The sequence below is a fragment of the Orbicella faveolata genome, unplaced genomic scaffold (genome assembly GCF_042242905.1).
Source record: "Orbicella faveolata isolate gen_17 unplaced genomic scaffold, um_ofav_v1 contig_14, whole genome shotgun sequence".
In the NCBI taxonomy this organism is placed as follows: Eukaryota; Metazoa; Cnidaria; class Anthozoa; order Scleractinia; family Merulinidae; genus Orbicella; species Orbicella faveolata.
In genome coordinates, this window is record NW_028301541.1 from 14,866,512 (window position 1) to 14,887,500 (window position 20,989).

Sequence of the window (20,989 nt, forward strand, 5' to 3'; positions counted from 1 at the left end):
TTGAAGTCAAAAGTGGTTTGAACTAATATTTGTGTACAACAGTTTAGTCATTATTGTTAACAATGTAGGAAATCCATTTTTTTTTGTCTAAACAGTTGTTAATGATAAAAGTTGTTGTTCCAGTCTGTTATGAGCAGACTTATGTTGAATTTAGTGGTTGGTTTCAATGACAGATGCTGTGACCAGGCTAATATTATGAGAGTCTGTGCTCTGATCTGTTAACAAGAGGCATTCACTACCAACATCACAGCAAGCTGGCAAAAAGCGCCGGTTCCACAATAACTGTGAATAATAATTATTATTGGATGCGGTTGAGCAAAATATCATGATTTGTCAGTGGCAAGCAGATCAATTATTTCCCGAAGCTGAAGGCTGAGGCAAATAATTGATCTGTGACCACCCAGTTTGGTTTCACATTTAAATCACTCTCTGACAGCTCAGCTCAGCGATCTGCCATTTAAATTATTTCACCTGAGAGCTTGGTTTCAATTACGCATGAGAGGAAAATTCGATATTATTTGCAGCAAACACATTTACACGGCACTATGCATGAGCAGATCATTATTTGTAGGCAGTTATTTACACGTCACTTGGTGGGCTCTCAGCCAATGAAAAGGAAGACAAAATGCACCGAATGATAAAAAGTTTTATTTTTCAGTTGTCAACAATAACATTTCAGAACACCTAGAGGCCTTTGCACATTTGCTTGGATGCCATCTTGCAAACTAGAGCACAAGCTTCAAGATCTCGCGAACAACAACTACCAAACCAAGACTTGGAACATTTCATTATTAATTATGTACATGAATCAACTGCATTATCCACTTACCCATTCATTCATGTCCTAGTGGGCTATTCTGTAACTGGTTAAATTTACTCTGTTTCTTGAAAATGTTACAAGCAAAAGCGAATAAAGAACCCTCACTGGACCACATAAAAATGCCTTGGTGGTAAATCACACTGGTTCCGCAAATCTTTCCCAACTTAATTGTTTCATCTGCTTCAGTTTCTTGCAAAGAATGAAATACTTCAGCTACATGTAGTTTTCTGTGTTTTCATCCTTCTCTTATTACTTTGTCCTCTTGTCTTTCATTATTTTTTCTTCTTCTTGCCAGGTAATTTCTTCTTCCTGAACCTTGGTTGTGCTTAGCCATATTTTTTGGAAATATATCAACCTGCCACATAAATATAGTGCATTCATCTAATCAAAAATTTGTTGAATTTGAACTACACTGAATGCTTGTCTATCCCCCACTGAAGGTCAAAACTAACATGTGCATGGGGAGAAGTCCCTATCACTAGGCCCTTCAACCATTTTCCAGAGCCCCTTTGTGTGAATATCATTTTTGCCAAGAAATCTACACCCATAATAGAGAAGAATGAAAATAATTAAAGTAAAATTAACGATAGAAACAATAGGACGAATACAGGTTGAGTGACACCTAAAGTCGCAACCAAAATGCAAGGATTCGACTGTCCATGGCAGGCTTGGATTTCATGTGTTATAGCATGCAATTACTCAATACATGAACATGTGTACAACACATTCTTTCACGACAACAAAGTGCGATTCCATTCATTCGAATGTCCCAATTTTGTTCTTCGAGTGTTCGGACCCAATCGTTCGATTAAGTTCGATTGATTTCGATAAAGTTCGTTTAATCGAACGTTCCATTTGGTACGTGATTAGTTACGTCTGGAGCAAAGCCATGCATCTAAGAGAAAGCTTCTTTTATGAATAAGCATTTGGCGCATCCAACCAAGAAATCGCCAAGCATTACCCGCGTATGTCTCAATGTAAAATACCTGAAAATACGCTTGAAAAAGTTACGAGGGTTGTAAACAAAAAAATGAAGTTTAAGCAGATAAAATAAACAGATACCGTACCGTTAAAAATCCTGGGCTAAGAACTATATCCAATGTGGCGATCGATGCGATCCTCTTGCTTCGTTTTGGCGGTCGTAACTTTTGGCGCAAACGGATTTTCCGGTCGATTTTCCGCTGACCCGCCGGTGCAATACTCTGATGCGAGCATTTTGGTCAGCTGTGATTGCATGAAACATCATGTGAATGACCACGTGACTTGTTTCCATTTCAAAATTGCTGTGTAAAACGGAGGTTTCGTTCCAGTCGTTTAAAACCAGTGCAACAGTTCATTTGTTTGTTTTTTTACCTTTTACTGGACGAAAAGTTATGGGACCGAACCGAATCATATGACTCGTGGGTGCAGCGACCATGATTTATCTTTCTGATAGACTTCAACTTGGTAATGTCTCAAGGAAATGGAGGTAAGCCGACCATCTTCTGTCTTGGTGTGTCTTTCATTCGAAAAGATGCATACACAGGTAAATACATGTAACATATCTGTAACCACATCAGCTGTTTTATCGAATTAGATGATTGCCTGTGAAACATAGATCTGAATTTTGAATTGTTCTTTGTCCAGTCTACATAATTAGGTACTGTTCTATATACATGTATGATCGGTTATGTGGCAGTTATATGTTTGCAACTGTGTATGCCATTTTTGCGCAGCCGTAAATTACTCATCCATTGTGATCATTTTACTATCTTGACATGGCATAAACTGATCGATCTCTTCGTAGGGAAATTAAAGTGCGAGCTGTGGAAGTTGAATCAAACAGTTTGTTTTTCTTCAAGTGGAAAGGCAACTTTATAGACTTAACATGATAACAAAACATACACGGAGGCTAAAATATTAAACCCTGCAATAACTAAACAATGCAGTAAATAATTTTGTTTTTATTTTCAGCTTTGAGAAACAGGAGATGGAGAGTGGTGCTGCCCTGTTAGGGCCAAAGTCTCTGTGAGTTTGATAGGGGTCTTTCAACTGCCTTCTGGTTACAAAGTTATTGCTGCAATTCTGCAATCGTTGGTAAATTTTTAAAGGAGGAAATAACTAAATTTAGGGTTAGAAAGGAAGCTATATGTAGCTACTACAGTCATGCCACATCAGTGAAAGTACAGTTGTTTCTTGTTGGAAATGAATGAACCTTACAACTTGATGGGATAATTTTTGTTAACTTGTAAATAATAATATTATCGATCATATATTACATACACTGCGGCTACAAAGTTTATTTCAAGGGGAACATGGTATGCATTAATTAATTCTTTCATGATTGAATACTGTGGTCTTTGTAAAACTTTACCTCAAATTGCACATGACCTTGACTTGTGAGAGCTTGGGTTCCCTATAACTTACTGCAAGTGGTTTTGGTTTTTTAAGCTTCATCTTGCCAGGGCCAGAAAAAAAAATGAAATCTAGCTGCCCAGTGGGCCAGTATATTTTAGTTTTCAGTTGGCTCCACTAAAATATTACTAATGCCCAATGGGCATGTAGGGTTCATGCCTTATCAACTACATCATTTACTAGTTGCTGTCTATATTCAGTGATAGACTATAACAAAATGAGTTTACTGGCACTATGAAACTAGGTGAAAGAAACTACCAACAGTGACAATTGTTGTGTCAGATACAAAGTATGCTTGGATTTTAAATTAATCCATGCTTTCAACTCACTGTTTTGCGCATCTTGCAGTCTTAAGTTTTGAAATAGGCTTTGATTGGAAATTATCATTCACAAGATTATTTGTACTGAGGCTAATTTTACTTGCCCACCTGACCAGACCTCCAAACTTCCATTTTCACTTGCCCAAGAGCAAAATTTACTTGCCCCAGGCAATGGGATGTGGTTTTTCCCTGCCCTGCTTGCTAAGACTACGAGTATTCCCTCTTTGGCTTAGGGCCTCTTCATATGAGCCCGGTCAACCAGCCTGGCTCATTTTCTGAGATCTCACCTGGCCACTCTTTCCTTCGTAAAAATTTTGATGTGTTCATATATGTATGAGAAGCCAGGCTGGCCCGGTTACTGAGATCTCAGTTTTTGCGTCCAAGATCTCAGTGACCAGGATGAAAATTTTCCCATATGAACGCTCCAGCCCGGGTAACCAGGACAAAACTTTTTAGGCAAAATAGCTTCACTTTTGCAACACAGCACTTGGCCAGTTACCTCGCTCATACGAAGAGGCCCTTAGTCTATGTATCATGCGTGACACAAAAGAAAATCAACATATTTTTCTCGCTGTTTTCATTTGCATCACACACAATAGACTAAGCGAAAGAGACCGGGACTACTCATAGTCTGAATATCTGTAGGCCCAATAAGATGGTACAGCTTTAATTGCTACATGCACTTGTACATGTACATAAAACAAGTCCATGACTCAAAATCAAACCCACAACTTGCTTGCAACTGTAACATGGACCACATAAATGATGCAGGATTTAGTTGCAGCCTCAGACATTGCTCAGTGATGAAAGATGAACAAAACCTTTGCACAACATGATCATCACCTACTAAATTTACAAAAGTCACATAATGAGTTGTACCCTCTAAATTGGCCAAAGGGTTCCCTTGATTAGAAGTGATTGATGCGTGTACTGCATGTACGTTTACAATGTATATAGTTCCCATGTACAGACCAGGGTTGTCATTAATTTTTTAGTCACCTGTAGCCTTATTCTCCACACCCATAGCAAATTTGTTACTTTGTGGGTGATTTCTCTAAACAACAGGGAATTTCACCTGTAGCATCAAGGGAAAATCAAGCATACTCAGCCATAACAGGTGTTACGGCTTACAACCCTTAATGACAGCCCTGCACACATAGCATACCAGTACAAGTAAATAACCTGTATTTAGTCTTAAAATGAGTGATATAGAAGATGTTTTATACTAAGTAATGGACCCTTAGCCTCAAGTTCTCAATTGGTATTGATACATGCATGTTCCTTTGACTCCTTTACATTGTTTGCAATTCTTCTTAACAAAGAAACTATGTACCACTGATGATGGCCGTACACTCAAAAATGTTTTGCTTTTTAAAACTGTAGTAACTTTTAGCCTTTTATACATGTACAGTAGACAAAAAAACTATTATTGCAGGCTCAAGTGTTATTACAGCTTTTCATATACAGGCACAGTAAGTGTAGAGCTACATACATTGATTATACAAGTAAAGAAAGAAGTAGAGCCAAGCACCCCCATCAAGCTTGAGTTTGCCCTACACTTACTTCTAGCATGTCATGTGTTGTTCACAGCTAGAGCAAAGTTACATGTAAGTTTAAGATTTTTTGACACTTGTTATGCTGTTTTGACACTATTTTTGAACTATTTTAATACTATTTTTATACTATTTTTATAGTATTTTCATACTGTTTTTATACTATTTTGTGCTATTTTTATGCTGTTTTATACTATATTACTGTATGCCATTTCTAGACTATTTTAAAGCTATTTTCATATATTTATACTGTATTTGACATATTTTTTTTCATGTATGATCCACTTTAATTTTTAAACTGTTTAAAGTACTATTGAAATATGTTTTGAGACAGTGGATTTCAATAGTGTTTTAAACAGGTTTTAACACCTTTAAAATCAGTCGAAAAATATGTTAAAAATATAATTTTGCACCTATTTTAAACCTATTTTGTACAAAATACTTTTAAAATTGTCATTTAAACTAGTTTTAAAATAGTCTTGCAGATTAAAAGCTGTTTTTAAAACGATTTGTGCCCTGTTTTTATTCCGAATGCTGTGTTCCTCGAGAGATTTTTAAAGTAGTTACAGACTATTTTAATTATATTTTTAAACTTAGCAAAGGATTTCGAGTTTTGGAATTTTAACTATATTTTTAAAAGCTTTTCAAAATACATTTCAAACTTTGTTTCAATAGTGTTTTAAACAGGTTTAAACACCATTAAAAGCAGTCGAAAACTACGTTAAAAATACACTTTTCGCCCTGTTTTTAATCTATTTCATAAAATAGGTTTAAAACAGTTTTTAAAAATAGTATTTAAATACATTTAAAATAGTGTTAGGTTTGGTAAGGGTAAGCTGATATGTATCATCTCTATCTAACAAGCAAAGTCTTGTTTCAACAAAAATGTTGTCATCGGCTTCTTGAATGTTGTAATCACTTCGCACATCATCTATGTGGAGGTGGAGAGATCTAACATTCTGAAACAAGATTGTTTTTGTTTGGGGTGAATTGTCAGTCTGTAACACTGCTAAAGGCACAAGGCTTACTTGTGTTCTTAGTCTCCTCACTTCACTTTTAACTTTCTCACTAACCTTTGTTTTGATTTCATTCCAATCAAGAATATGCAGTGTAGAGCTGTTTTGTACACGGCTCAAGCCAACATAATTCATATGCTCTCTGTGGATGCTGGAAAATCAACTGCTTCAATTGCTGTGTCGCCTTGACAATGGTAAATAGCCTTGGCAGCAGTGGGTCTAAGTAGAAATTGGTGCCGGAGAATTTGGACCTGACTCTTTTATTGACTTGAAATTGTCTTGTTACTTCCAATACTGGTGCCCAGTTTCTATTTACAGTTACCTTGTATAAATGTGCATTTTCTCTATGCTGGTTTCTGCCTACGTCAGGATGTTGAAATTAAATGAGACCCAAATAATACTTGCTCTGGTGGAATTTTCAACTCTGTAGTCTATGTGCTCTATGACACTCTGCACCATTGGTGAGTCTGTCAGTCACATCAATATTAGTTGTCAGTCATATTTTGTTGCAGTTGCTACTGACACTACTGAATATAAACCCATTGCCTTTGCTGGATCATCTGCAATTTTGTTTTTCATTTGTTTCTTGAGATCATTAGAAATGCCCCCAATTACAATGTCCACAGCCTTAATCTGAGCTTTATCAGCGTTAGAGAGGGTATACAGAGCATTGTTGTGAGCATCTACGGATGAATTTGTAGTAAATAAATGTGCCATGTTCATAGGGTAATTATCTTGTCCAGGCCTTACATTCAGAAGCCTTAGTTTCAAAATTAAGTGGTTATATCATCTTCAAAGTGCTTTCCCTCTCTCAAACGATTGAGTAGCTGAGCAAATTCTTTGCAATCTTTTTGTCTCATCACTGCTACTTCAATTCAAAGAGGGTGAAGTACCGGTCACCCCAAAACGCAGACCATGTAGACTGCAGACCGTGCAGAGCATACAGACTGTGCAGACTGAGTACTTTTTTTCTTGTTCTTGGTCTTGCATTTACTTTTATTTTGACTCTCATTTTTTTTTTTTTTTTGGTTCTCGCTACAAAATAGTGTTCAATCATATATCAGAGCGTTTGTCCTTATGACCATTTATGCACAGGCGCTACAGTACCGCTCAAAAGTAAGTTACCACCCCTCGTCTCTCGTCTCGCGAGACGAGAGTCTCGTCTCGAGAGACGAGAGTCTCGACTCGCGAGACGAGAGTCTCGACTCGAGAGACGAGACTCTCGTCTCGCGAGAACCAATGAAGCGTATATTTTGGAATAAATTACAACAATTAGCTTGGGAGGAAACGATTAATTTCTCGCGACGCGTTTGTTGCAATGTATGATTCGTGAAGTTCACGCTAATACAGCGTGAAGTGGTCTTGGATTGAAACTTGCTTCGCTAGATTCAACACGGTCATTACAAACGAAGAACTTTCATGCACTGGAATTATGGAGAAAAGTTACGTGTATGAAGAAACGAACGCCAAGACGTTAGCGAACTATTGTGTAACATTGCATCGCACCGGTCGGTGAAATGTCCTACATGTAGTTTTAGGTTTTTAGCGTGTTGAATTTCCATGTTACATGCGTGCGAGCGAATTGAAACGAAACTTATTTCGCAAGATCGGTACTATCGCCAGAATTGAAGAAGCTGATCCGTTGTGGAAAGCGCTTGATAAAGTTTCAACTTTCTCCGATTACTCAGAGTTATTCCTCGGTGCATCGAATTTGCATTTCGTGCCTGTGCGTGAGTCCATTGATCTGGAACTCATTGTTTTTATTACAGATGAAAAAAACTTAGCTTGAACGTACTAATAAATGTTGTCATTACAGATGAAAAGTCTTGAATGTAACTACAGCTCACAATCAATACACCAACCATTGATAAAATCTCTTGGCATATTTGTTGTTTGCGACGTTGATTACATAACAAATCGAAAACGTGACTAACTACACGTGGTTTCATAACAAAGGCACGTGATCGCGAAAGACGTGTCGAAAGGAAAGGATTCAGCCGCGATCAGAAAATTTGAAAGAAGTATTTCTCGCCAAGCTAGGCCATAGGCGGCAAGTTGAATGGGGCTCTTCATATAAAAGGAGTAGCCGAGAAATATAGTTCGAAAACTGTGCAAATCAACGGGAAATGGGAAATATTAATAAAACGTTGCTCCAGTTTTGCAATACATGTTTATTACTATTACAATTTATACAGAATACCATTACTACTAAGTGTAATACTTATTATTATACATGTTAATTACTTTTACAATTTATACAGTATACTAGTACTGGTTACAACTAAGTGTAATACTTAGTATTATTGTTGATATAGTCTACTACTGGTTACAACCAAGCGTACATATAATACTAAAAATCCTACGCAGGCATACTACAAGCTGTTCAATGTCCTTCAAGGTCAATACTAATAAGGAAAAACCTACAAATTTTTCGTATAACGATATATTTGAAAACATAATAAGTCAATAAAGCATGTGACAATGTCAGATAAAGAAATTTTTTCCTTGGAGACAACATGTAGTTCAAACCAAATAGAATCCTACAATTCGTCAAACTTAATTTCTAATTAACTACCTTTTCATGAGCCCTACATTTCCAAAAATTTATTGTTGCCTATTACCTTTTCCCTTTGCCCTACGTAAATACTCGTCTATCGCGACAATGCACTTGCGCCATTGCGCATCTTCCTGTGCTTGTCCGCAAGGATACAACTTAAACACATACTTTTTTACTATACCCAGCTTCCCTTGATCTAGTAACATTTTCCCCCTTGTCCCTGAACAATTTCGGCCTTCCAGTTCCCCAGGTTGAAATATAGTTTCAACAATTCTCTTGGCAAAATTCCCCACGCTAGAGCTCCCACTTTTGATTTGAACTGCCTCCTGCAAAAAACCATCCCCTTCCTCCCCGAATTGTTCCATGTTCCCACTATCCCCTACTGAATTAGAACTACCAGAAGCAATTGCATCATCCCTTAAGTCCCTAACTGCGTCAGCTCTGTTGTTCTTAACCATAACATCCCCAAAGTCCTCAACCATACCATCCCCAAAGTCCCCAACTGCGTCATCCCCAAAGTCCCCAGCTGCGCCATCCCCAAAGTCCCCAACTGCGCCATCCCTTAAGTCCCCAGTCGAAATCGTAGTAAACCTTCCCGAACATGGTTTTGGCGAAACCCTAACCCTTTCCTTGACGCAATGACACCCGCAACATTTCCTTTCCCTGTTTTCCCTCATAAAATTTGTAAATAATTCCCTGAGTTCCCTGTTTTCCCTCATAAAATTTGCCATTAACTTTAACGTCGCTTCCTGGTTGTCTAAAAGACGGTTTAGTTTTTTCTTATCTGAGAATTCCCGCAGGTCCTCGTCCATTAGTTCCCCTAAGAAAGATTGTGCTGGGAGGTTCGGAGCTGCGGGCAACCATGATGTTGGAGGACTTAGAGGAGGAGGAGTTGACGTACATTCAGGATGGAACTGCACCTCGTCATCCTACGAAAAACACATAGTAGCGTCTTTGAACTTATATTTTGGGCTTTGTCTGTAGTTTTATGTACCTTGCGTGAAATAATGAAACAATGTTGTAATAACGACATGGATCAACTCTCTTTTTGTATATTTCCCACAAAGCAAGGCCCACAAATGGAACAAAAACAGACTAGAGTGCTCAACAATACAGTTCTTTGAACATACCGCATTATGCAAATTTGAGAAGAGACTGTCGCGAACTTTTGCATTTTACCTGTGTGAACCTCGATTGCCCAGAAATTTTTTTCCATATTATTATAGTAGAAACAACACTCTTTTGCACAGTACTTGTTTTAGTTCCATATCGGACATACCAAGATGCTTTTTAAGCCCGTAAAACTACGCAATTTTTGCCGTTTTCATAGGGGCTTTAGAAGGCAATTCTTCAACGGCCGACGGAATCCTTCAAAATGCTTGAAAAATTTAAAACTTCCTATTGTTAGAAAGAAGAAGAGTAAAGCTCTTATGCTAAGTTTACCCCGAGTTCTAGTTTTGTAAATTGTTTCCATGCGAATACCGAGAACTTTGTCAATTTTCCAGATATTTCTTGCATATTTAATGAGGCAAAAAGCTATATTTTGGTTTTTTGCGAATTTCTCGAAGACTTTAAATTCTAAGAAAATCGGAATAATATTTTCGAAAGTGGCTCCCTAAAAGTGTTCTTTAAGCAAAGTTTCGGGATTTTCGATTTTTCCAACCTGGCCAGCCATTCTCGATATTTCCAGTCAGTGACTCTTAAAAGACTTTAAAACGATTCGTCCTTGGTCGTGACATCGTCGCTTTCTAGCATGATAGCTTTAAAGATTTCGAAGCGAGCAACGTGGCTTTCAGGATTTTAATGTCCATAGCCGAAGCTAGTGTTCCATAGCTTGATAATTTTCCATTTTAGCACTCCACGAAGACCTGCTCGTTAAAATTGAACGAATGCCGCGTTACGCTGTGCTGCCGCACAAAAATGGTATAGTAAGTCCTTCTAGTCATTCCATGTCCATTTGTCGCAGCTACTGTTGCTTAGCTTAACAACCGTTTCCATTTTAAAACTCCACAGATTGAACCAAAACCATCTTCGTGCCCCGTTAACCGCCATGTATAATCTCCATGTTATCGGACAAAGTTTTTCCTTTCTAGTGCCCTCTAAAATCTGCCAATCCTACAGGACGAACCATACTTAGCGGGGGAGGGATAGGAGAAAACTAAAATTAATCTGAATGGTGATCCTGGATGTTACGTCATCCACGAGCAATTTTGCTCCTCTGTGCATCTTTTTTTTTTTTTTTTTTTTTTTTTATCCTGTTTCTTTCTCTTCACTTCTTCTCACTCCACACACAGGTTGTACCTTCATTTACCTCTAATTACGTTTAAGTATCCGTTTGTTTGTTTATGTTCCGATTTTCTAGCCAGAATTTAAGAAATCGCAGTCAAACGTCATCGCTTCTGCATGCATTGCGTGCCGTTTAGTCTTTATACTGTTAGTGGTTGACCTCAAATTATTCAGACATCTCGTGACCACAAATTATGCAAGTTGAAGCCAGTTATTTGAATAACGCTGTATTTGATTATTTTTACTTTCAGTTTCAGTTGATTTGCAATTTCCGCTCAGAGCATATTGACTAGAATCAACAAACGAAACGAAAGGACATCAAGAGACCCAAGTCTCCTAAGATTAACACAAACCAATTGTAAGTACGTACAAATTACTACAATGAATTGTTGCGAGAACACCGCGGATTTAACCAATGCGAGAGCGATGAACAACGTGTTAGACGGAACAAACCCAATGGATATAACTTGATATAATCCTTACCGTGCACATTTTTTACTTTCAATTCCAGCTGATTTGAGATTTGCGTTTGAAACAAAACGAGGGAACTTCAAATACTCTAACGAGTCCTGAGATGTAACACGACCAATTTGTAAGTACATACAAGTCATTTATTTTGGTGTCGCTGGCAGAAGAACAGAAAATTTTAAATCTTATAACATTTAGGAAATTGTTGACATCTTTCCTTTGGTGATAGTTATCGTATGTCATCTAAACGCGGCGTTCAGACAAACACATATTATGTGATTCTTTCAATATACAGAACGGCAAAAATTACGCCATGTTCTCAATATATGAATACTACTTTCATATGCAAAATAACATTAACATATATAGACGCTCTTTCTCGCCGATGTTCAGCGGCGAGGTAATTCTGTCTGTATAATAAAGCAACCAAAATCTCGCCGATGTTCAGCGGCGAGGTAACTCTGTCTGTATAATAAAGGAACCAAAATCTCGCCGATGATCAGCGGCGAGGTAATTCTGTCTGTATAATAAGGAACCAGAATCTCGCCGATGTTCAGCGGCGAGGTAGTTCTGTCTGTATAATAAAGCAACCAAAATCTCGCCGATGTTCAGCGGCGAGGTAGTTCTGTCTGTATAATAAAGGAACCAAAACCTCGCCGATGTTCAGCGGCGAGGTAGTTCTGTCTGTATAATAAAGGAACCAAAATCTCGCCGATGTTCAGCGGCGAGGTAGTTCTGTCTGTATAATAAAGCAACCAAAATCTCGCCGATGTTCAGCGGCGAGGTAATTCTGTCTGTATAATAAAGCAACCAAAACCTCGCCGATGTTCAGCGGCGAGGTAATTCTGTCTGTATAAGAAAGCGACCAAAATCTCGCCGATGATCAGCGGCGAGGTAATTCTGTCTGTATAATAAAGCAACCAAAACCTCGCCGATGATCAGCGGCGAGGTAATTCTGTCTGTATAAGAAAGCGACCAAAATCTCGCCGATGTTCAGCGGCGAGGTAGTTCTGTCTGTATAATAAAGCAACCAAAATCTCGCCGATGTTCAGCGGCGAGGTAGTTCTGTCTGTATAATAAAGCAACCAAAACCTCGCCGATGTTCAGCGGCGAGGTAATTCTGTCTGTATAAGAAAGCGACCAAAATCTCGCCGATGTTCAGCGGCGAGGTAGTTCTGTCTGTATAATAAAGCAACCAAAATCTCGCCGATGTTCAGCGGCGAGGTAGTTCTGTCTGTATAAGAAAGCGACCAAAATCTCGCCGATGTTCAGCGGCGAGGTAGTTCTGTCTATATAATAAAGCAACCACAATCTCGCCGATGTTCAGCGGCGAGGTAGTTCTGTCTGTATAATAAAGCAACCACAATCTCGCCGATGTTCAGCGGCGAGGTAGTTCTGTCTGTATAATAAAGCAACCAAAACCTCGCCGATGTTCAGCGGCGAGGTAGTTCTGTCTGTATAATAAAGGAACCAAAACCTCGCCGATGTTCAGCGGCGAGGTAGTTCTGTCTGTATAATAAAGGAACCAAAATCTCGCCGATGTTCAGCGGCGAGGTAGTTCTGTCTGTATAATAAAGGAACCAAAATCTCGCCGACGTTCAGCGGCGAGGTAAATTCTGTCTGTATAAGAAAGCAACCAAAATCTCGCCGATGATCAGCGGCGAGGTAAATTCTGTCTGTATAAGAAAGCAACCAAAATCTCGCCGATGTTCAGCGGCGAGGTAATTCTGTCTGTATAATAAAGGAACCAAAATCTCGCCGATGTTCAGCGGCAAGGAAATTCTGTCTGTATAATAAAGGAACCAAAATCTCGCCGATGTTCAGCGGCAAGGAAATTCTGTCTGTATTAAAGGGACGGAAATCTCGCTGATGATGAAGATGATGATCGTCGGCTAGGTTAATGATCCTCGCCGAGATGAATGAACAAGTACTCTACAGCAATTCTAAACATATTTTTGTTGCTTTTGCGATCACATAGTGTAAGATGAGGATGCTGTGTGTTTATATTCCGGACGGTAATTTTTAAATTTTGAAAATCACTTATTATCGGAACTTGAAGTCTAGTAGCTGTAGTTTGTAAAAAAAAATATCCCGTTGCATCTGCATACGTTGCTTTCATTACGTTTTCCCATCCTACGTACCCTTGCCACTCTTGCCAATCTCGCAACAATTAGTCTCTCTGTGCAGTTCGAGTACTCGCTGTTCTTACAATTCGAGTGCCAGAAAGTGATATTTCCCTTTATGATTTAATTTAATCAAAAAAACGAAGGTATATGGATCTATTGCTCTATCTTTAATCTCTGAATTTTACATAGGTCATGGCCTCTTGAACTATACAATTCCATTAAAATTTTTATTAAGCGAATAGTACGCATACTCCATCAGTTATTACTCAAATAGTCGCACGTCCTTCTCGTCTACAGACTGCAGCCATTCCTGGTCACCGTCTTCATAATTTACTAAATAGCCCTTGGATCTGTTCCATGCCGCGATGGTGCCCTTTATCCAGCCGAGATATTCAGTGGAGCCATTCAAATTAACTCGGTTGTATTCTACCTCAAGTCTTGCTCCAATAAGGGCATTACCTGTGGAATGAAGTACATGAATGACTTCCACTACATGACATCCTCTTCAGTCATAGTTAATTTCTCTTGTAATCAAAATGAAAACAAAAACGGGCTTTTTTCTTTTATGATATAAGCTTGCAACAATGGAATCAGTCAAATATCATCGACCAAAATTATTTGTACCTTGTCTCTTTTTACCGTGTTTTCCGTAGTTGCAGGCACGTTGCAACTGGCGCCTTTTATCCGGTGGACCTAAAAGATTTTAACCAGTTGTTAACTAAATATAGTACGGGGAAATGAGTTTAGGTGGAGCCCTGTTCATTCTCTACCCTTTCAGTTGTTTAGGATGACTTCAAACATTGACTACATCCATAATAGTTATAGTAGCACTGCGCCTAACTTGTCCTCTACTGCATTAGCTTAATTGTCAAAGAATCTGAGTATTGCTACTGCCTTGAGTAGACAGGACGCAGGTCTTGCGCCAGGGGCGCTTAACACGTACGTTATTTTGAATATAGGTTGAAAATTTCCTTACTGAGGGGAATGGAATTGAAAGCTGCTGTAGTATTTTCATCAAATGTTGGGAAGGCTTGGGTTAAAACAAAGTAATCGTCCCTAGCAGTTATATAAAGCAAATGGTGTTCATAACACCGATTTTTCCGGTGAAATCTAGAAAGGTGATACCTCGAAGGTAATAGGTTGCATTTCCCAAAGCCCTTGAACAAAGATGCGGGCCAGGTCCCGCACCCGTACCACTAGAACGAGCTTCACTACAGTGCATGGTCTCACATTATCCGTCAATATTATCATCTCGAAAAGCTTTCAGAAAAATACTATGGTCGAGGAATTTAAGAAGGCTCGACAATTGATTAATCCCAATTGATATCACTACAAACTTTTAATTTTTGGAGAATTCCCTACCGTCTTCTTTAGGAGCATGATATCTTCGTTTCCTTCTGCGATTATCGTTTCGCCTCCCTCTTGCTTCTTCAGAGTTGTCACGATAAGACGGCGAAACATTCTTTCCTGCTGCTACAACTTTGGCTGCCTGCACTCTGTCTTCCCGATATATGTTCTCCAGCAAGGGTGCGAGACTGTTTCCTTTTTCTGGAATTGATTGCTTATTAATACTTTCTACCGGGTTGTTTGTGTTTGGTCCTTTCTCCCAGGTTTCCTCAGAGAGTAAGGTGTAGGCTTTAGTGAACATTCCTAGACACAGTAGTAATGACGTAAACGAAAATGCACAAATCGTTTTTAAAATTTCCTAATAATCCGAATTAATTTCATTACATTTTTAGTCGTCAGGTAAATTCATAGTACTCGCGACCACTTTTGAGTTAGTTTAAGGAAACTAAATTGCTATACAAAGAATATTCTCCGATATTAAACATTCTAAAAAATTAAGAAATAAAACTAAATTTAAGTGCGGCCCAAAACTAGCCTAATTAAATTGCATACTAAAATTGACACTAAAAATTATGAAATAAGATTTAAATACGGCCCAAAGCTAACCTAATTAAATTGCATACATGTCACTCACGAGTTACACCTGAGTTAAAATTGACACAGATGGTCTGATAGCTAGGATTTAAATCTGCTTAATGAGGGTGCATGCATAATGTTCCATGGAATATCATTCCAGTCAGTTATGTAGCGAGATGGCCGCGAGTCCATTATTTTAGCAGACCAAAGCAGCAAATTTAGTCTAGCATTTAAATTGGTTTTACTTTCAGCTGCTTTACTTTACTTTACTTCATTTTGCTTTACATCTGTAATGCTTAATTTTCCTAACAAATCATGAAAGTGCGTTGAGGTGCGATGTTCAGCAGTCGGGGTTACTTTGTGGCACGCGAAGGTATATTGAATAGATAAAAAAAAAAAAAAATTAAGCGCTGTTAACCAAGAACTGAAACGTCACTTATTAAGCATATTCAAGGTCTGGGCTGCCTGTGTCCCTTGTGCAATTACCATTATAATTACCTCGCCACTGATCTTCGGCGAGATTTCCGTCCCCTTGATAACAGACAAGATTATCTCGCCGCTGATCATCGGCTAGATTTTGGTTGCTTTATTATATAGACAGAATTACCTCGCCGCTGATCATCGGCGAGATTTTGGTTCCTTTATTATACAGACAGAAATACTTCGCCGCTGAACATCGGCGAGATTTTGGTTGTATTCTTATACAGACAGAATTACCTCGCCGCTGATCATCGGCGAGATTTTGGTTGCTTTCTTATACACACAGAACTACCTCGCCGCTGATCATCGGCGAGATTTTGGTTGCTTTATTATACAGACAGAATTACCTCGCCGCTGATCATCGGCGAGATTTTGGTTCCTTATTATACAGACAGAGTTACCTCGCCGCTGAACATCGGCGAGATTTTGGTTCCTTATTATACAGACAGAATTGCCTCGCCCCTGAACATCGGCGAGATTTTGGTTCCTATTATACAGACAGAAATACTTCGCCGCTGAACATCGGCGAGATTTTGGTTCGTTATTATACAGACAGAATTACCTCGCCGCTGAACGTCGGCGAGATTTTGGTTCCTTTATTATACAGACAGAACTACCTCGCCGCTGATCATCGGCGAGATTTTGGATCCTTTATGATACAGACAGAATTACCTCGCCGCTGATCATCGGCGAGATTTTCGTTCGGTATATAAGAGAAATTGAATTATCACATATTCCAACATTTACATAAAATAGTTTCAATATATATATTTAAACATTCACATAATATGTGAATATATGTAAACCCATCTAAACGGCATCTTCAATTTCTGTCTTGCTAATTTTAGAGAAATCACATTTGATCACTGCTGCATGTGTACCGATGCAAAGCACTGTGAAACAATTCATAGTTGTTTATATACTAGCTTTTTCTGCTGAGAGCAACACCGGGAAATGAACATGCAACATTCTCTCACGTTATACAAACAGACTTATTCCAACTCGAGCCAAATATTTGTTTTTGCTTAATTGTAAAGAAACATTACACAATTTACAATGAAAAGCAGGGAAATAATTTCTCGTTGTTACAAGATGCTAAATTTAGTGAAACGAAATTTTAGATGTCTAGTTGACCCTTGTGTTTTCCCAGTCTGCCCTGCTTATACAAAGTCGTTCATTATTCGGAATATCAGAATTTCAGTAGCGTTTTACCAGCACATTTTATTTTTTCAGAATAAACTGCTGTCGTGAAGAATTTGGAATGTCGAATTTAAGTAATATTTTGTACAGAGCTTCACCATACGAAGCATTTCAAAACACAACTGTTGTCTGTGAGCCAAATTTGTACGAGGTCGATGCATTTTGAGAATGAGCAGAAACAGAATCTTTGAATTCGCACGTTTCGGCAATTTCGGTTGAATTTTAAAACAGAAAAGTTAAGGGTTCCTGACCCGGCGGTCAGAAATTAGCTTCGCTGTTATCGTTTTATAAAACCAGCTGTTACAAAGCTAACGAAACAAGCGAATTTGATTGCAGTTACCATTATGCTGGTTTATACGCCAGTGACGTGGTCATGTTTCAAAACAAGAAAATTATCAATCCTTCTTAGTTCTTAGTTTCATAAAATTTAAGATCTTCAACAAGTCATGAAAAAATGCAATCTTTATTTTGGTCCCATATATTACTCAACTCTAGAATTCTGGGTTTTATTTAATCTGCAACAAGACTTTTTTTTCAAAAGATAGTAACAGAACTACTGTTCGGGTGTATTGGCATTACTCTACGAGTAAAATTCGGCCCGATTTGACCTGATTGGACAAGTTTCTGTCGCGTTATTCAGATTGCCTGCTTTTAGTTACTGGGGCTGGCATCATGCAAGTCCAGAGATTGCAGTGAGCCGATTAAAAGTGCATTTTCTGCGAATTTTAAGCAAACAGGTATAAATCACAAGCATTAATTGTAGGATATGATCAGTATCTTCTGTACATATATCAACACCGGGCAGATCAGGCCAGGTCAAATTGTGTAACATTACATGTCATTTAAAGCACGAAAGCTTATCATCGCGTAACGCTTCGTGCGTTAAATAAGGAGAGAAGTTCAATCACTCGAAGACGAATCACCTGGAATTTATTCTCGCTGACTGGTTTTAGATTTCCAGGGTATCAATATCTTTTCAACCCATGAAATAAGGTAACTTACACCAGATTTAAGATTAAAGATCGCTTTTTTTAATACAGTGCCGTGTAAACATTCCTAAATGCAATTCTAACCTGTGTGACAATCTGTTTTTGGAAACCTTTTGATAAAGGGTCATAAATACCTGAATTCAACCCTGACATAAAAAACTAATATCTAATGCGCCCTTTCCGAGAACAAGAAAACAGGTATAAATACAAAAATTAATATTCAGCAAAGGTCAGATCGTGCCAGATCGAGCCTAATCGAAAGTGAAAATGCGCGCCTGTTTTCTTTAGCTAACAGTTACATTCGCATTATACTTGCATTGCACTTGTTTGGTTCAGTAGGGGATTTCTTCCTGACATGAGGCTGCTCAAAAGGCCTTTAACTACTTTCAGCTTCAGTTAAAGTGTTTCATGTATAGGTAGATACACGAAGAGAGTTTCATAATAGAACTTGTAGTCTGTGTGCAAAATTTGCACAAGGTGGATTTATTTTTAGGAACAGCAGATTCGCATGCTTCGCTACTTTTTTGTTGACGTGTTCGAAAAGCGTGGGAAACTGACTTTTTCTATTGTTAGTGGTTGACCTTTTTGGTTATCCAGACATCTCGTAACCACAAATCATTCAAGTTGTAGCCAGTTATTAGCATAACGCTGTATTTGATATTTTACTTTCGGTTTCAGTTGATTTGCAGTTTCCGCTCGGAGCATTGGCTAGCATTACCAAACGAAACGAAAGGATATCAAAAGACTCAAGACTCCGCATGAGATTAAACATAGACCGATTGTAAGTACCTGCAAATTTCTACAAGGACAAATTTTAATAAATTGTTGGTAAAACTCCGCGGATTTAACCAATGCGAGAGGGATGAAGAACGTGTTAAAAAGAAACAAACCCAATGGATATAACTTGATATAATTCTTACCGCGTACATTTTGACTTTCACTTTCAGTTGATTTGAGATTTGCATTGGAAACAAAAAATACTCTAATGAATCCTGAGATGTAACAGGACCAATTCGTAAGTACATTCAAGTTATTTATTTCTGTGTCTCTGGCAGGAGAACAGAAAATTTCAAGTCTTATATCATTTTTGAAATTGATTTACCTGTCGAAAGAGAATTAGTTCAGTCAATTGTAATCCGAGTTTACAGTAGTAGGTAGTTCTCTCTGCTCCCGTTCAAGTGGATTCGCAATATTTATTTGATTTCCATGATTCGTAGCACATTGAGAAAGCTTCCATGATTATCATTTGATGAACAAAGATTCTGTTATACTTGTCTCTATACCTTTATTATGGTAGGAAGAATTTGTTTCAATGTCGACATCTTTCCTTTGGTGATCGTTCTCGTATTCCATCTAAACGGCATCTTCAATTTATGTCTCCCTCGTTTGGAGCCAGGAAATATCTGATTTGGTCACTGCTGAATGTATACCAATGCTAAGCACTGTGAAACAATTCATAGTAATGTTTACAAATTATACTGCTGAGAGCTGTGAACGTCGAAGAACATTCTCCCACGTTATACAAACAAACTTATTCCAACTCAAAACAATTTTTTCTTTTTGCTTAATTGTAAAGAAGCATTACACAATTCACAATGAAAAGAAGAGAAATAAATTCTCGTTTCTACAGGATGCTAAATTTAGTGAAACGAAATTTTAGATCTCTAGTTGACCCTTGTGTTTGCCCTGGCTGCTCTGCTCACAAAGCCGTTCATTATTCGGAATATCAGAAATTCAGTAGCGTTTCACTAGCACGTTTAATTTTTAAGACTATAAAGTTGTCTGCTGTCGTGAAGAATTTGGAATGTGGAATTTAAGTAATATTTTGTGTAGAGCTTCACCATGAGAAGCGTTTCAAAACACAATTGTTGTCTGTGAGCAAACTTTGTACGGGGTCGATGTATTTTAAGAATGAGCAGAAACAGAATCTTTGACACCGGCAGTTTCGGTTGTCTTTAAAAACAGAGTAAGTGAACGGTTCCTGAACGACCAGAAATTAGCTTCGCTGCTATCGTTTTATAAAATCAACTGTTTACAGTATAGTAGGCAAACCACTAATTAGTTTTCTCTGCTCCGGTGCAAGTGGATTCGCAATGTTTGATTTGATTTCCATGATCCGTATTACATTGAAGAGAAGCTTCCATGATTGTCATTTGCTGAACAAAGACTCCATCATACTTGTCTCCATACCTTTGTTGTGTTTGGAAATATTTGTTTCAATGTTGACATCTTTCCTTTAGTGATCGTTGTCGTATGTTATCTAAATAGCATCTTGCTCTTTTGGAGAAATATCTAATTTGATCACTGTTGCATGTATATCGATGCAAAGCACTGTGAAACAATTCATAGTTGTTTACAAATTATACTGCTGAGAGCTGTGAATGCTGAAGAACATTCTCTCGCGTTATACAAACAAAGTATAAGTTAACGGTTCCTGAACGGCCAAAATTAGCTTCGCTGCTATCGTTTTATAAAACCAATTAGGCAAACCATTAATTAGTTTTCTTTGCACCAGTGCAAGTGGATTCGCAATGTTTGATTTGATTTCCATGATCCGTAGCACATTAAAAAAACTAACGAAACAAGCGAATTTGATTGCAGTTATCATTATGCTGGTTTGCACGCCATTGAAGTGGTTATATTTCAAACAAGAAAATTATCAATCCTTCTTAGTTTTTAGTTTCATAAAATTTGTAAGATCTTCTACAAGTCATTAGAAAATCCAATCTTTGTTTTGGTGCCATATATTACTGAACTGTCAAATTCTGAGTTTTGTTTTATCTGCAGCAAGATTTTTTTTTTAAGAATAATAACAGAACTACTGTTCGGATGTGTTACTCTACGAGTAAAATTCGGC

At 38.0% G+C, this 20,989-nt stretch overlaps 2 protein-coding genes and 2 long non-coding RNA genes across 5 annotated transcripts in view; 2 read left to right on the plus strand and 2 right to left on the minus strand.

Annotated features, from left to right (window-relative positions):
- The window catches only part of LOC149114133 (uncharacterized), a 477,513-nt gene extending 475,484 nt beyond the window's left edge, over window positions 1-2,029 (minus strand). Inside the window, exons 1-2 of one of the 2 annotated variants that reach the window (XR_016206599.1) lie at window positions 1,888-2,029; window positions 632-1,175 (exon numbers count right to left, since the gene is read on the minus strand). This is a non-coding gene — a long non-coding RNA (uncharacterized LOC149114133). Of the gene's footprint in view, window positions 1-626; window positions 1,176-1,887 lie in introns of those variants that run through there. The other variant, XR_016206598.1, reaches the window with a different exon arrangement.
- Window positions 2,030-2,068: 39 nt separating this feature from the next.
- On the plus strand, window positions 2,069-5,595 carry LOC149114156 (uncharacterized). Its single transcript, XR_016206601.1, has 2 exons — window positions 2,069-2,288; window positions 2,774-5,595. It is a non-coding gene; the product is annotated as an uncharacterized LOC149114156 (long non-coding RNA).
- Window positions 5,596-11,493: 5,898 nt separating this feature from the next.
- LOC149114157 (uncharacterized) overlaps window positions 11,494-20,989 on the plus strand; it is a 72,401-nt gene continuing 62,905 nt past the window's right edge. Inside the window, exon 1 of the mRNA XM_089287587.1 lies at window positions 11,494-11,538. The gene's annotated coding sequence lies outside the window, so the exon portion shown is untranslated. The remainder of the gene's footprint in view (window positions 11,539-20,989) is intronic.
- Window positions 13,354-15,188, minus strand: LOC149114158 (uncharacterized). Its single transcript, XM_089287637.1, has 3 exons — window positions 14,903-15,188; window positions 14,165-14,233; window positions 13,354-13,999 (listed from the first exon to the last, which is right to left on the minus strand). The coding sequence occupies exons 1-3, from the start codon at window positions 15,186-15,188 to the stop codon at window positions 13,803-13,805; spliced, it is 552 nt and encodes a 183-aa protein (XP_089143763.1). The 3' UTR covers window positions 13,354-13,802.

Excerpts from the sequence above, each read along its gene's own strand:
- LOC149114158 (XM_089287637.1), bottom strand. The coding sequence starts at position 15,188 with ATGTTCACTAAAGCCTACACCTTACTCTCTGAGGAAACCTGGGAGAAA. Across the intron at positions 14,234-14,902 it reads TCATGCTCCTAAAGAAGACG|GTCCACCGGATAAAAGGCGC; the intron begins GTAGGGAATTCT and ends AAAATCTTTTAG. Across the intron at positions 14,000-14,164 it reads ACACGGTAAAAAGAGACAAG|GTAATGCCCTTATTGGAGCA; the intron begins GTACAAATAATT and ends TTCATTCCACAG.